The 17,714-nt window shown below is 36.8% G+C and overlaps 1 protein-coding gene across 3 annotated transcripts in view; it reads left to right on the forward strand.

Annotated features, from left to right (window-relative positions):
• Positions 1 to 17,714, forward strand: part of LOC120625157 — a 50,879-nt gene that overhangs the window by 14,184 nt on the left and 18,981 nt on the right. For all 3 annotated transcript variants that reach the window (XM_039892124.1, XM_039892125.1, XM_039892127.1), the window contains exons 3-4: positions 9,899 to 10,015; positions 16,922 to 17,046. In XM_039892124.1, coding sequence (XP_039748058.1) covers positions 9,899 to 10,015; positions 16,922 to 17,046 — 242 coding nt within the window. The remainder of the gene's footprint in view (positions 1 to 9,898; positions 10,016 to 16,921; positions 17,047 to 17,714) is intronic.

The following is a 17,714-nucleotide window of genomic DNA, read 5'->3' on the forward strand; positions in this document are numbered from 1 at the left end:
GAACTTATTGCAGGCCTTGCATCGTAAAGCAGGCTTCATGTCTGATAACCTTACGGTGGTTTCCTTTACCGTTGCAGCTAGTTATATTTAAATGGTTTAAATTAGAAACTCACATACCTCCGAAGTGAGTTGTGCGTGCCGGGTATGTAACTCGGTCTCCCCAAAGAAGAAGCCTGAAATGACTGCCGAGATCGTCAAGATCGTCATGATTGGCACGTGTTATACATATAGTGCCAACACATGCAACCCCAAAATCACACGAATGTAATCACAAATCACACATGTGATGGTACGATCACGTTTGATTAGCGATTACATTCGATGATCGGGTAGGCGAGAGTACAGACGGACTAGAATTCCTGCATTGATTTGTTTGTCCGAAGTCTGGCGCTGTGTAAACATAAACAGAGGCAATTTTTCAATCTTCGCAGACTTAGCGGTAACTCGAAATATAACAGACGATTTAGTTTTGTTTGATCTCATGCGATTATTTGACTATTAATTTCTCGGAATCTCTATAATGTCTCTACTATAACATAAAAAGATAAAAACAAACTACACTGACGTCGTTATATTATGTATTAGGGTGGGTAACTGACTAGTTTTAGGGCAGCCTTAGCGGTAACTGCTCAATGCACTAGATTTCTAGAGACTTCGAGAATATTTGCATCGTTTAGGCGATCCTTTTTATCCCAGCGTAAATATACGAACTAATAGACGATGTTGATAGTATAAAAAGTATGTAGTCGAGATCGGTACGCTTATGTGGACACTTGTCAAAAATTAAATATTTCGCTATGGACGTGAATAACCTAAAGGTACTCATTCCAGTGGGAAGGAATTTTATTTATGTTATTGTATAATGCTTTTTAGGCATAATTTCAACATTCCTTTATTTGTTATTCTTTAATTTAATTTTCTAGAAGAACGATCAGACGACACTCTAACGACAAAAAGGTACCGCCACGCGATTTTGATTTAGCGTTCCAGAAATTACTGAGTATTGAATGTGTTTAATAAAATTGCCATAGTCTGTTTGGTCGGTAAAGTCTACCAAACAGAACTTGGCCAGAGTGGGAGACTACGGCCTCAGCCCGAATCATTCTGAGAGGAGACCCATGCCGGACCCATGGTGATGAGAGAGCGCTGCGAAACTTAGTTTTCCTTGACCATGTTATTAAAAACTTGATTGTAATCCTTCAAAGATCAGCTAACGTTGTAACTTGAAGGTGTTTCGGAATTCGCACGAATTCGTTTCGTCTAAATATAGCGCATACCGCAGCACCATTATCTCGGGCGACACACTTGATGAAGCTTCAATATGTTTTTGCTTTCTGAAACATCTGCAGTCCCGCGTGGCGTTTGTGAAGCTTGTGAAAAGCGTTGGATATTAACAATTTAAACCTTACGTTGATATTATAAATGGAGAAAGTTTTTGATTGCTTTTTTGTTTTTCCTTTACGGTCTCACTAAGCGACCGATTAAATTGATGTTTGGCGTAAAGTTAGTTGAAAGATCGGAGAGTAAAATAGGCTATTTTTTATCCCAGAAATAAAAAGTTTTCCCACGGGATTTGTAAACAACCGTTATTAACGTGGACGTAGAATGCGGGAAACAGCTAGTTACGTTGTTATGTTTAAAGTTGGAACTAGCATAACAACTTGTATTGTAATGAGCTCATTACAATTATCCCTATCCCTATCCCTACTAATATTATAAATGTCAATGTAAGTTTGTTTGTTACGCTTTCACGCAAAAACTACTTAACTGATCCTCATAAAACTTTGTACACATATTCTTGGAAGTGTTAGAAGTAATATAGAATACTTTTTATCCAGACATTAAGCTCGATTCCATTGGGAGAGGGGATGAAAGTGATTGACGATTTTACACATATAACTCCGTCAAATTATAACCGATTTAAATAATTATTTTTGTACTATAGAGGTTATATGATGTGTTTAATTTTGCCCAAACTTTATGTAGATCTGAATGAGGAGATAGAGGACAGAACTCCTCAGTGGACGGTAGCAAACCCCTAATTTAAGGCTTAGCGATACTGAATACTTTAATTTTTTTTAGAACTACAACTAAATTGAACGCCACATCAAAAAACAAAATCAAACGCAGACGAAGTCGCGGGCAACAGCTAGTTAGGTAAACCCGGACGAGCCTGTCACAAAAAGCTGTAGTACTATCAGTACTATTTTGACAGAGTAGAGGGAAGTACGACCGCCAAGCAGCATCGCTGTGTACCAGTCTGAAAAGCGTGGTTGCCGGTGTAATTACCTGTACATAAGGCTTAACATCTACGCCTCGGGTTGATGGACACAGGGTGGCCCTTTGTAGGCGTGCTCTTTGTATGCTTCCTTATGGTTTTACCTTATGGTTTTACACTTACCATAAGGTGGGCCATCTACAAAAATTAAAAAAAAAAGACCGACTTCAACATTCACCGAGGGACTAAAAAGCAAAAAACCTTGGGTTTTATTAAATTACAAGTATTGTTGATTTTTTAATAATAGCTTGACCGATTTCCATATAATTTAATTGGGACCACCTGGAGAGTATGCCCTTTAAAACAAAAGATTTTTCGAATCAGCTCAGGCGTCTTCGAGTAATCGGGTAACATATATATAAAAAAAAGATTCCGACGAATTGGTTCTCATTTTCCTCTTTTTTGAAGTCGGTTAAAAAACATAGTGAGGGTTAGTCATTGAGAGGGTAACTTGTTGCCCTGTTACATGTAAGCATATATGGAAGCGGTGATATCCCAGTGGGTAGGAAATCGACTTCACTTTCAGAGGGTCGTGTTCGAATCCCAGCACGCACCTCCAACTTATCTAAATTATGTGCGTGATACAAACATCGTGAGGAAACCTGCATACCTGAGAGTTCTCCATAATGTTCTCAAAGGTGTGTGGAGTCCACTAATCCGCACTGGGCGTGGTTGACTTCGGCCTTAATACCTTCTCATTGTGGGAGGAGACCTGTGCTCTGCAGTGGGCCTGGGTTTACGTCATGATGATAATGAGTACTATTTACTACGTAATTCGAACATAAGTCATCGTTTATGTCAATATTTAACTCACTCTTCGTCGACCGATTGGCGCAGTTTTCAGCGACCCCGCTTTCTGAGCCCAAGGCCGTGGGTTCGATTCCCACTACTGGAAAATGTTTGTGTCAATGTTTTTCAGTGTCTGGGTGTTTATATGTATATTCTTAGTATTTATGTATATTATTCATAAAAATATTCATCAGTCATCTTAGTACCCATGACACAAGCTACGCTTACTTTAGGGCTAGATGGCGATGTGTGTATTGTCGTACTATATTTATTTATATAATAATAACTAACTCGTAATAATAATCTGTAACCACTAACGTAAATATTACGTTACTACGTACTTCTTAATTTCTATGCCTATTTTCACTTAACCTAAGAAACGCTTAAATCGGATTCGAAAATGTTTTACCAAATCTCGGATGATGACTTACGACGTTAGGCGCCAACTATAGTCACGACACCGATTTGGCGGAGCGTATTGTTTAGTGAACTCGTAAACTGACACTTGACTGATGAACAAAATATAATCAAAATATAATAAATATTCTGTTTCTTTAATAACCTTAACTATCCAAACGAAAAATGAAAAAAATATGACACATACACACACAAAATACCACACCTTGTGGCAATAATTATAGGCACGTTAGGCTACATTATAAAAATCGATTGGATTCAAAATTCTAAATTCATTTACGGCATTATTTTGTTCGTCGTTAGTGAAAACGGGCGTAAGAGTTTTAATACTGTTTTACCACAGCATGGGGGCATCAGCCGATTAATGTCGCTTGATATAAGGCTAAGAATTAAAATAAATATTCGTCACTTATTTCAACATTCAAAGTGTTTGTTTCGGAGTTATCTTTAAATTCCTGCAGGTAGCGTTTGCTTTCTCGAGCTAAGCAGTATCCTTTGGCTTTAACCAAGATGTAAGTTACTGTACATAATTTAGTCATGATCGGTTTAAATTTTAGTAGTAACAAAAGTAATTTTTTTAGTGACAGGGAAACGGTTCTTGGGTTGCTGTTCCGTGTTAACTATGGTCATCTTCCACGTGTCAGCTACTCTGTACCAAGTTTCAATAAGATTGATGCAGTGTGGCTGAGCGGAATTTATGAACCAACCTCCCTGGCGCAACGGCGAGCGCTGTCAATTTAAGGAGGGGCCCCGGGTTCGATTCCCGGCAGAGGCAATTTGGGAATTTATAATTTCTGAATTTTCGGCCGTGGCTAGTTACCACTTTTGCTACAAAGGCGTGCCGCTAAGCGATTTAGTGTTCCGGTGCGATGTCGCGTAGAAACCGATTATTTTATTGTTTGTCTACAATAAAAATATATATCTAGCAGGTTAACCCGCTACCATCTCAGACTGCATCATAACTTACCACCAGGTGAGATTGCAGTCAAGGGCTAACTTATAGAGGAATAAAAAAAAAACCTACCCTTTTTTGTGATTCGTGCGTCTCCAATGTAGGTCTTATGCGGGGCCACCAGCGCTAGATATTTTACTGTGTGATCGAAATTCCCATCTTCATAATTTCTTGCATCGGATGCTGAGTTTTCATACTAGACCCATTGTTAGCGACCAAGTTTCAGCACTATATGTCGCTTGTGTGTAGAGTTTGGTATTCAGCCATAATATTACCTAGTGGCAATTAATTCTTCCTGCAGTCTCTAGACAGCTACATCAAGATATAGTCTAGAGAGATCGAGCTGGCAGCGACTGCGCCGTGGGCGAACTAATCAGTCTCTATAAAAATATACCACACACGAATACCTAGCGGTTGCATATTACACGATTATTTGTGTGAACACTTAAGATTAGCAAAAACAGACTCTAGACTGGTTTTATTTGGTTGAAATATTACATTATAACAACTGGAAACTTATCATGTCAGGTGTTCCAAAGCTATTTTACAAATTTTTCAAATTATACTAACTAATTAGATCATCATTTTCACGACCTCCCTGGCGCAGCGGTGAGCGCGGTAGTTATATGTGGGAGGTTCCCACTAGGGGTCATTTGGAAATTTATAATTTCTAAATTTTCTCTGGTCTGGTCTGGTCTGGCTTTTGGCCGTGGCTAGTTACCACTCTAACTATAAGCGCGTGCCGCAAATTGATTTAGCATTTCCGTACAATGTCGCGTAGAAAAAAATTGGAGGTAAGGGTTTAATTTCACTGGCATACTTCCTCTCTAACAGGTCAGCCAGTTACCATCTTAGACTGCATAACTTACCACCAGGTAAGATTCCAGTGGAATAAAAAAATCTTCGAGAGCCTATCCACGTCCACTGCTGGATCCAGCGGAAATATTTGAATAAGAGCATGCTGAGCAGTTCTCCGTTGTATTCCTTTAATCGACCGCCACCGCCAAAGGGCGACTTAAATTTTTTTTTTTACAATATGGGTAACAAATGTATGTGTATGAGGAATACTTTTGTTGAGGGTTTTTAATTATTAATTTAATCTTTATATATATATATATATATATATTAGAAAAGTTAGAGGTGCGTGGGTGGCCGGGCATTGAACAAAGGTCCCCCGAAGGGGAAGCCGATGGCTTATATTTGATGCAAATCCATTGATTTCAGGATCCGGAGTATATAATTACATTGTAAATTAGCACTGAAATAAGAACATATGTTCTTGATTGTGTGTCAATTAACCGAACGGAATTAGAAAAAGAATAATTAAAAATGAAAAAAAAATGATTTGATAGCACAAGGCTGAATTGTTAAAATTCTCATCAGGTGGGAGTCGGTGGGAGTTGGACTCCGGAGCAATGCGGCGGTATCACGGGATCTAATTAATGTTATTTATACGTTGTCTCTTTGCGTACTTCAAAGCGATATGCGCGGTATTTCGTATGTGTTGTTTTGTAGTTTGTAACATTTGAATTCGGTCTAAAAATAGATGGTTTATAATAAGCTGATAATTTCGTTAGTATCAAGTTGTATTTAAGGAATCTTCAAAAATATCTAAGGAATAATGTATCATGGGATAAATCTATCCAGAATTAATAAGGAATATTATTTGCCCCAAGATTATTTTTTTTATATATATAAATATACTACGACAATACACACATCGCCATCTAGCCCCAAAGTAAGCGTAGCCTGTGTTATGGGTACTAAGATAGCTCTTGAATATTTTTATGAATATAATACATATAAATACTTATAATATACTGATAGACACCCAGACACTGACAAACAATCATGTTCATCACACAAACATTTTCCAGTTGTGGGAATCGAACCCACGGCCTAGGACTCAGAAAGCAGGGTAGCTGCCCACTGCGCCAGTCGGCCGTCGAAGATATTAATTAATAGCTAGAAAAACCTCACTGGTACTAAAAACGAGGTAAATTTATATTTTTTTCCGTCGAGATAATTGTATATAATCGTATCGGACAGCGGATAACCACTTCGTCTGAGAAATGGTGAAAATAACGTTTCTTTTATCGTTGTGAAGAGCACATGATACATTATAGATTTAATAATAGGTACAAAATCAGATTGATATGAAAAAAAATTATAATTAACAAAATGATACAATAAATGATACCCAGTTAACTCATCTTAAATAGTAGATCTAAAATTTCAACGTTCATACGTTTAAATAGTATGCCAAAACAATTAGAAGATTGTTTTGAAAAGCCATTACAACGTACGAGGTTTTTAAATTAGACACCACAGTCCACTATCAGAACAAAAGCACACAAATCATTCTAAATTAAATCGCCATTTTTTTATTCAGTCGAGTCTTTTTCTTATTATTTTTTGTCACAATGCTCTTACACTGTCATTGTAAATCTTACAGAACATAACATTTCGACGCACGCGCAGGTTCATTTACGATTGTTCGTTCGTTCGTTCAATATGTTGCATCTATCACATTTCATGTTCGGTCCTGAAGAATATGCGTACAATACATACTCAGTGGCGTTAGAGAATTGATATATAGATAGATAGATAAACACTATAACTTTATTGCAACAAATCAGACATAAAATATACAAAGAAAAACAACGACATAGGTATCTACATCGTGTTAAGATGAAAAGGCGGCCTTATCACCTTATTTAGCTATTTGACGGAGGCGAAGACCGGGTCATAGCTGATAAGTTACATTGAACGCTAAGCCTGTAAAATGGAATGTGGGTTATGATCATCTTATGATAGATGGAATCCTTAAAAGTACTATAAATTACATTTATTATCGATAGTAATTTAACTATTGAAATCTTTCAATTGACTTCACTATTTGCAGTAAATATTCTACACCTTTATCTCTCATTTAATATCAACCTTAGACAAGCAAATTATCGTAAAAAATATGATTGCTACTTGGCTATTATCAAAGGTACCGGAAAAACAATTTTATCCTTTGTAAAAACTAGGCTAAAATATCCAACCTAAAAAAAAATTTTAGGTTGGATCCTAAATATTTCTTTCTTTTAGCCTATTGACATTCAGCTGAGCATGAGAGTACGTAGGTTCTACCATGCTCAGCTCTCTCAGCCTCTCTGGATGGATTTGACAGTAGTGTCCAATAGGAGAGAGGGAATTAGAGCATTCATTCACCGCGCTGATAGCGGTTTGGCGGTCACTGCGTTCCTTAATTTAGAAGGTGCAGGGCTTTGACACATGCTCTGGCTCTGGATGAAGTGCAATGTCACTCACAGTAAACTCTGAGACCTCGCTTGGCTCGATCAAAAGTATACTGATGTCAAACAACAGCATAGAGCCGTTGACCTTTGCATCCGACTTGCCAAATTAAACGAAAACAAACAAATAGTCGCACAGTCGGTCGCAAAAATCCATTAAAACAAGTTTCAAATTGCGAGCACTCCAGGTTACCGATCGTTTTACACCTCTGCTTGTTTATCGTAAACGATTTAATGCTTTTCTATTTCGATAGTGTTTTCATAGTTTTTAGATACAAACGAGTACCTATCTAGTCGAAATTGCAATGTTGCCGTGAAATAAAACAAAAGTTTGTAGCAAACGTATTGATTAGTATCCCACCAATACGTAACTGAGCATTTTTTTTTGTAATAACTTATACTTTTTTAATTAACTTTAAGCATAAAAATTCTATCAACGGCTTACGCTAAGAGTTTTTCGTGTTTTCCGAAGAATAGCTTAAGGCAGTTTGGAATTTTCGTAGCAATGACTTATTGCTATATTACTTTTGGTCTACAGCGAAGTTCTTTGTCTGAGAAATAAAATTGATATATGCTAGGCTTCGAGTATTTGAAATTAGAATAAAAAACTTTAAATTAGCGTTCCAGTCCTAAGCTCCAGAACACTCGCACACGAACCGCATGTTAATCATTCTTCAGAATCTTAGCAGGGAATGCATAGTGGCTAGTGCAGGTTTACGCTGGCTTTTATATCCCTTTATGTTTTAACAAGGAAATCATTTTAATTTAGGAATATTTGAGAACTAATTGTAAAAATTCGTTGTTGTGATACCTACACCTTACTTTGTCCCGCGATTATAAACTTTAAGTCCCCAATAATTTATTTAGTTTATTTATTTATTTAGCAACGCACCCCGTGAAGACATTACAGTTGCATAATTCGTCTCACCGGGGCTATTAAAAGAATGTATGAACGAGTAATAATTACAACAAATTAAATTAAATTAAAACATAAAAATAAGTTATATAACATTAAGAAGAAAAAAAAAAACAATAATAACAATAATATAAACAATAACCAAAAATTGTAATTCAAAAAAATAATATAAACAAAACATTCAAACATATAATTAACTAGCTCTTACCCGCGACTTCGTCTGCGTTTGATTTTGTTTTAAAAGTATTCAGTATCGCTAAGCCTTAAATGAGTATATAGTAGTATATATATAAAACATGTGACTGTAAATTAATTATAGACAAATAATTTGCAATAAAATAAAATTGAGACTATAATTAAAGATCTATGCTATCCTATCTCTTAAGTTGGACCAGACTGCTTACGGTGTGCCAATTTAATTTAAAATCGGTTAAGTAGTTTAGGAGTCCATCGCGGACAAACATCGTGACAGGAGATTTATATATATTAAGATATCTTAGATTACTCTCTTATAACATTTTAATTTGCTTTTGGAGCTGAAGCGGCGAGGTTTGAAATATGCCCAGTTCCGAATTACTATTAGTTAAGCCATTGAGCAAGCGTAGCGCACGAGTCAGTGGGGCGTGCGTGGTCAATTTAGTTCTGCGGCATGGTAAAGCAAACAAATGACGCGCACTGGCATAGCCATCCGGTACATGAAAACCTATCGACCCTAACATAAAGGAATCACTTGTTTTACCCTGAACTAAATTGATCACGTACTGGTGCAACGCTACAGTACGCCTCAGTTCCAACCGGTCGTATCCTACCATGCCAAGAAGAAACATTCTTGGATATATTGTGGGATATCCAACAGAATACCCAAACTGTTTCCTATAAAGCCACCGTATAAACTTTAATGAGGTTCTTTGTAACAATATGTGTTTGTGGGTATGGGCTATGGATTTACCTAGCTGCAGTAGTAACGTATTTATTAAATGCCAGCGTTGCAACAGCGCTAATCAGTCGATTGATGTGATAATTTGGAAAATCGAATTTGCTCATCACCTTTATGCGTGCCTCCACAAGCACTTAAGCCGGTATACTGTTACTTCAGGGACTTTCAACAACACTTGAAATAAATATCAGTACGTCACCTAAATGAACAATCCACTGACCTCTGGCCACCCTTTCTTTAATAGAGATTAGTCATGCAGCACTCGTACTTTTATTAAGCTGGCGTTAATAATGTTTTTTTCTTGCAGATAACACGGCACCAGTTGCTACCAAACCGAAGAGAAGAGCGTACTTGCTGAAGAGGAAGGCGTTGACCACGGGTTTCTTTGACCAGAGCCGGACCAAGGATGGAGATAAGGAGAAAGGCAAGTTGATATAAAAAATAATGATATTATTAATTTGGAATATTAGCACTGAACAGAAAAAAAAACTCTTTAAGAGTAAACTCAGACTCTCCCAACGAATTCAGGTATGATCAAAGAACTATGGTTTAAGGATTTTAGTATTTTAGTCTTAAGACGTACTTTCAGAAGCTTATCAAATGTTCTGAGCAAATCTACAGATGTTTTAGTGGACAAAAACACCGCATTACACCGTTACATTATTGCTACATCGTGTGAAAAACCTATAGGTATTTAAGCCGTGGGTCCCAACATCCCCCTTGTCCCAAGTGGGAGATCCCAGGTTCGATGCCCGACGAGGTTAATTTCGGAATTTATAATATCTTAATTTTTTCTGGTCTTGTCTGATAAAACATGAGTCCCACAAAGCCGTGCCGCCAAGCCATTTAGTGTTACGATGCTGCGTGGAAACCGACTAGGGACATAGGTTTAGTATAACTACCATATCTCTAATATTTTAGTCCGCTATCATCTTAGACTGCATCATCTGTTACCATCCTGGAGAGATTACTTAAGGGCTAACTTGTAGTGGGTAAAAAAAAATACAGTTTAACTAGACCTAGCAAAAGAGACGCATCTGCTAACGTTCTCTGGCGTCAACGTCTCGTCCCGGCAACAAGTCAACAAGCGATGACTGACTGACTAAATTCTCGGGAATTCCAAAAGCGTGATAACCGTAGTGAGTGTAGGCGCCGCGCCATGGCGTACACAAACGTTAAATATAGCGGCGGCTCTTGAGGATTGTCTCTCAGCGCGGCGATATATCACGCCATCACTGCGAAAATGGTCTAGCCCAAACTTCGTAGTGTTCCGCTCTTAAGAATGGAATCACAGAGTCTTTTTAGGATAGTTCGCATATCTGTCCATCCATCTATCTTTATAGGCTTTGACTTTTTTCTTGAAATCTGCTGAACGACCTTGAGGTTTGTTATACATTATGAACACTACACAGTTTTATCATAAAGCGCAAGGCATCGTAAAGATCTGCACCCTATCTTAGTTGATATCCCATAAAAATAAATGCGACTCTTACCGACTAAAGCTCCACGATGTACCAACTTATCACCTAGTGACTGGACCACAGGAACGCTTTCGTAAATATCCGAAATAGTAAGGATCTGTTTTGTGTGGAGAAAATACTCCTGATTTTCGTGGATAACAAATAGCAAATTAAACTTAATTTTCATGCTAACCTAGTCTATAAACTTTCGGATTGTCAAGTATATAATAAAAAATCAGATTATGGGCAGTCCAATACCAGGAACACAGCAGGACGAGGAAGTAGACCTAAAGATTTACGGGTATGTGTATCCAGTTTACCGATAATATCCAAAAAAAAACCGCGAACGGACTATCTCAACGCGCAAAAGCGTAATAAAAATGTTTTACAAGTTGTTATAAATCACCGTGATGTATTCATTAGCTCACTCTGTCTCGAGCAAGCTTTATTGTCCGCTGGATGTGTTTTGTTTCTATGCAAGAATAACAATCCGCCAATCGGAAACGTCTCTCTGGGTTATGTTACCTTTTTTATCGGTGTCAGAAGCAGACTTACTAGCACATAGCTGTATAATAGCTATTGCGGTTAATTAATCCTATACAAGAATGCTAGTACGATTACGGTAACAATAACAGTTGCCATCCCTAATTTGTTATTTGAGTGTAACTAAGTGTTGAAGCAAAACGAAAAGAAGGTGACTTGTCTACTGTTTTACAAAATATATTTCCGGGAAAGTGCTACGGATCTATTTGATCTGGTAACATTTGCACATCTTCTATAGAAATGCATGGCATCGTAAGGTTCTTGCTCTACGTAGTTAAATGAACATGAACTCTCTTTGTTTCCTCCTTTTTAATACGTACCGCAACGAGCTGGAATGCTTTTTCTGCTTCAATTTTCCAAATCACCTATGATATATTTACCTTGCAATCATACTTGTTTGATGCGCTATTACAGATACTTATTATATACTTAAACATATATATTATCATAATATAGCACTAATTGCGCTTTTTTGAAGTAGAAATTCTCAGTACCTTTCCGGATAGCAGATCAAAAATCTATATAAACCAATCATCACGTTATTCTTTTTTATATTATTAATAATCATAATTTTCTTTTTTAAAGTAAAAACCCTAAAAAAATATTTCGAATTTGGATTTCGATAAGTCGAGATCAAATGTACTGTTCTGAGACTGGCGAATTGCGGATTGTTTTTCTGAAAACGGAAGTCCTGCATCCCCCTCCTGGAGGATGCTGTTACCAAAGCAACATTATCTTTCCCGAAAGGATGTTATGAGCATTCTGACGGCATTCAAATCATTATCAAGGGCCTCATCTGGAAACCTTCATATGTTTGCGGTAAACCCTATTATACTTAATCATTAGGGAACAGAAAGCCACACCTTGTGATACCTTATCAGTACAAGATATATAATGAATGAAACAAGATTCCCTTACTCCTTTCATGCATGTAGCAAATCTGCGCGTGAGTATTTTGAATCGAACCGATAAAGTTCGCCTTTCTCACACTATGGAAAGATCTTCCTGGCAATCTGTGACTAGGACTTTGAAACCTATAATACCTTTACTGTGTTTACGCTTACAGTTTATTTACATCTGTGATTGAAAACTAATGCGATTATTTTTATATTTTTAGTACATATGTTACGCATTACATTCAAAACAGACTTTATAAAAAGAATATCAAATAAAATATTATAATTGGTGTTTGGAAGTGACCCAAAAACCAGCTTTACGTCTACCTGATATTTAGAAATAGGGAAATCAGGTATTAGAGTTTAATTTAATGCAATGTGAATAATTTTTCTTGGCTCTTGAACGATTGACTCATTTCGTTCTTAAATTAGATGTTAAGATTATTGGATTATTCAATGTTTATAATGCTGGTATTTTATTTGCTTTATTAATAAAATGGTAGGCATAGACAATGCATGTCTACAATGCTTGAGCGCTAAACTTGAAATATTATATACAGAGTACGCCAAATAAACAGCTAAGCATGTTAATTTTGCATCAGATTAATAGTGTGATGTCCTACGTCCTTTTATACTTTATATTAAAGCTGCTGATATCGCAACTTTATTGATATTACAGAAAAGACAATTTCAGTATACTGGCTAAATTCATAAAAAATACCGTGAAAAATTTTAAGAAAGGTATATCTAGACAGATTCAGTTTTTATTTAAATAATGTTTTTTTTATTTATCCTGTTGGTCAAGCCTGGTCGGGGTCAATGACGTTTTTTGTAAAGATGATACGACCGAACGCTTTTTTAAAGACTAAATAATGATTTGCTTCTTAAATTTATATAGGCAACACAAAACGTCGCTATTCAAGTTTAGTACATACTTAATTATATTCGTTGAAAAAAACATGATATTCCAAAAAGAAAATCGTCAAGTTAATCTTGTAATCGAAGCTAGAAAATAAATTATTACAGCAATAAAAAACCATAAACCCGAGATATCTATGACGCTCTGAGATATGGACGGATAGATAGACGTAAGGTTTCTTTTATAAGGCTCAGGTTAAAAATTGATGGACATCGCAATTTTTCCTCAATCGCATAGTGAAAATCTCTACAAGCGTTCATTATTTTTGTTGTTTTCGTATAAACTTCTTATTGAAACTGTGCCAATTTTCCTCAATATCAACTTTACCATATACCGTATTCAGCGTCATTATGCGATATATTATGTGATTCTCTTAAATTATACGATTGCTCATATTTTTAAACCCTGCCGCAAATCGAAGGATGTTTTCTCGTGCAAAGACTGGTCTGCCTGTGGTAACTCTGCACAATATTCAGTAGAATGACAGATTGGAATGCGGATTTTTACACAAATACGGTAGATCAAATCAAATATATTTTGTTTTTGAAGGCAGTCCTAAATCATTCCCGGCAACCAATATTACAAGTTGACATAGTAAATGAGCGGTAGGAAAAGTACTAAAAAGAATCAATAATTACACAAAAAGTACCGAAACAATAATTACACAAAAAGTACCTGTATAAATTAAGCCAAATACACTAATACTAATTTAATGCAGTGAAATAAAGTTACAAGTATTGTTATCGAATATACATGATTATAGTGTAAAAATATTCCAGTCCAAATAAAAACCAATTTCAGAATACACTATCATATAATTTGTCAATTACGCAAACAATATACTTCCAATTTAGAGTCTTAAAATAATTACTCTTTTACTAATATATTCGTTTCCCTTTTTCCTTTTTAAAATCTCGCCAAATCATCCCAAACGCCCGATGTCACTCCTTTCACGCTATCCTTTTCTTCTTTTTTTCCCGCGTCGCTTTAGTCGCCAGTCCTTCCAACTTTCCAACGTGCCAGCACCTTCTTATCAAATATAAATACTCCAAATCCATTACTGTTTTTATCAAAAGGATTCATTTTATTTATTTGCATATCATCTCGTTTTGATAATAAAATTCAAGTAACCTTACAATAGTTAGCATAAGTATCTACTTACAGTTTAAAGTATCTAGTAGTTTCATGACCTCACTGGCGCAGTGCCACAGTGGTGAAGGCTTTGGTTTATAAATGGGAGTTCCCGGGTTCGATAAAGCGGGGCAATTTAGGAGTTTATAATTTGTGAATCTTCTCTGATCGAGTCTTGTGGGAGGCTTTGACCATTGCTACTTACCACTCTACTGACATAGACGTACCGCAAAAAGATTTAGCGTTCTGGTACGATGCCGCACAAAAACTGAGAAGGGGTTTGGATTTAATATAATTGCCATACCCCTAACAGGTTACCAAAAATATTTAGGTCATGCATGTCTTTGTTAGTCATTGACTCATTAGTCAATTATATTTATTTGGGTTGCAATTTGGGTAAGTCGTAACATGGCGCCATCCTCTCGCAGTCAGGTTTAAAAGCCCTCACCCACTGCAGACGAAAACATGAAAGTAATTAAAAAGCAAATTAGTTTTTAATGTGTGATAATAATTGTGTGTTTTTGTGTTTACGTTTTTAGGTCACGTATGACGAACGTGTTATGGGTGTAGATTTAGATTACATGACGTGAATGAGAGCGTATTATATAAATGTATTATTGAATATACTTTTGTGATACATAACACAAAATTATTATTGAGTCTATTACTTAAGGATGGGGTCACGCTAATGACCTTGAGCGCCGTACTGATTTTATGATAGGTTTCCTTATACATTGAGTCTGGTGCAATAATATATCTAAGTGCGTCCGTTTGCTTATTGGTTTGTTACCTTAATTCAGCTTAACTACTGGGTAAATTGGCGAAGAAATGATTAAAATCGGTCCAGTGCTTTCAGAGCCTATTGTGTACAAACAAAATATAAAACGTCCTTCTTTATAATATAAGTATATTGAACCAAATAATAAAGGAAAAAATATTAATCATTGCTCAGTTAAAAAATAAATAAACGTTCGTAAACGTAAATAAAGAATTCAGATGGTACGACTGAAAAAGTTAGAAGTGATGTGACGTACCTACATAAACCAGATTACTTCACATATCTTATAGGTTCACAATAATATTTCTTGCAAAGTTAATATTAACACATCGCCACCGTACACTCATAGGTACTGCAAAAAAGTCGCACGCGCTTCTTAAGCGTTTTTTGAAAAGGAGTCTTCTTCCCGCTACAAGCTTCTTACGCTTAGATTGACCTTAAAAGCCGCCTTTACGTCTAATCCTAAGTTCATCTTCAGGTTGCAACTTATAATTATCAATATCGGTGTGGTGAACATGTTCTAAAACAAATGAAATACCAGACATTTTGGTACGGATTAATGTTCCATAGCTAAGAGAAATGTAGTGCCATTTCCACATTGCGGGTCAACACGCCGCGAATATCCGGTCGGAAATAGCTTGGCCTTTACACCCGCTATCAGTATCCTTACAACATTAATACGCTTGCAATTGTAAAGTCTTTATCGAGTATAGATACACTTAAACTTCAGTACAATAAGAATCTTAATAGGATCCTCATTGTATAAGATAATATATAAGTACCATTCTAAAGCTTAAATTTCGTCTACACTTCTGCAGTTCCTAGTAAAAAAAATAAAATTCTATTTTTGAATGTATCATTTTTCGATAATCGAATATCGCATTTATTAAAATATACGGAATTTCGTCACTATGTATATAGTATGTATAAAGCATAGTAACTTTCTATGTTTTACTTGACTTAAAAATGTTGTAGTAAATATTTATTGCTTGCTATTTCGTTGTATTACAAATTCGGTTCCTTTTTGTTAATAATATTTTTTTATTGTTGCTAGATGACGTGCATAACTTAACTCCAATTCCTTAACCTAAAACTAAAGCTACGAGGGCCGTCTACGAACGTCTACGACCTAGTAACTCCTGATACCAAACAAGTCGTAGTCTAAGTGGCAAGAAGCCCACAACAACAGAGACGGGTAGCCATTATCTTTTTTTAAGCAAAAACTTTTTGTTTTTCATCACTCACGTAGTTATAGACCTTTTTGTGACACCGCTCGTCCGGGAAGTACCTACTACTAAGCTAGCTAGCTAAGTTTATTGCTGCCGTCAAGCAGCCATGTGTCCAGTCTGAAGGGCGTGGTTGCCGCTGTAATTGCAGGCACATGATGCCTAACACCTGCGCCTTAGATTGATTAACACAGGGCAGAAATTGGCAGGATGTGTCCTGGCTTGCCCTGCGAAGTGTTGTTATGTTTATAGTCGGGTTTCAACTTATCATAAGGTGGGCCATCTGCCCGGCCGTCAATTATTACTATAAAAAATAAACCTTCCAACTTCAGTGCTTGGTCGTCAACTAATCTTATTTATTTTCTATTCCTATATAGAACCCATGGGCAACGTGTTCGGCGTGCCCCTGACACAGTGCGTGGAGACCGAACGTGCCCTGCGCCGTCACGGAGGCTCCAGGGCCTCACTGGCGTCGCTCAGCACGCTGGAGAAGGGAGATGATGTGGGTATACTAGCTGTTTACTTACTATTATTAGCATAGGTATTGTGGTAGCTAGCCCAATAGCTACCCGCCGCCTTCCAAGATAAGCTGGCGAGCGCCAAATTACCGCCGTCTCCTTCCCACTCGCACGCCAGAGCGGATGCGCATCTGGAGCCTCTTCACGCACCCACTCCGCGGCCTCCTTCTGCTAAATGACGTCCTCGCATAAGGCTCTCATCAACTACCTTGCTATCTGTCCACTCAATTTCGGTTTGCAGATGACATCCTAATTTCAACAACGAAAAAAATCGTTTTGTCATTAGTCGCGCACGTGGCGAGACAGTAGGCATACATCTAATCTTGAATTCCCCCAATAGCACCGTACTCTACAAGCTAGTAAGTTATTTGAGAGATCATGTCTTAGTTTTTTGAAAATACATTATTTATTATTAGTAATAAAAAATATGTTAACACGTGTAAATATGTATTTTTCCAGTCCAGCCCTCGTCCTTAGTGGCGTTTAAGTTTGCGTCCTGCAAGAGACCAATCGCAGGACCTGCTCAAATGGGCGCGTCAGTGATTGGTCACACGCAGGATTACCTTAAAGAGTATTCGGGATTCAGTTTTTAAGGTTTATCTTATAACCAAAATTTGTTTATCAGAAATCTAAAAGCACTACACAATATATG

The sequence above is a fragment of the Pararge aegeria genome, chromosome 7 (assembly GCF_905163445.1).
Source record: "Pararge aegeria chromosome 7, ilParAegt1.1, whole genome shotgun sequence".
NCBI lineage: Eukaryota > Metazoa > Arthropoda > Insecta > Lepidoptera > Nymphalidae > Pararge > Pararge aegeria.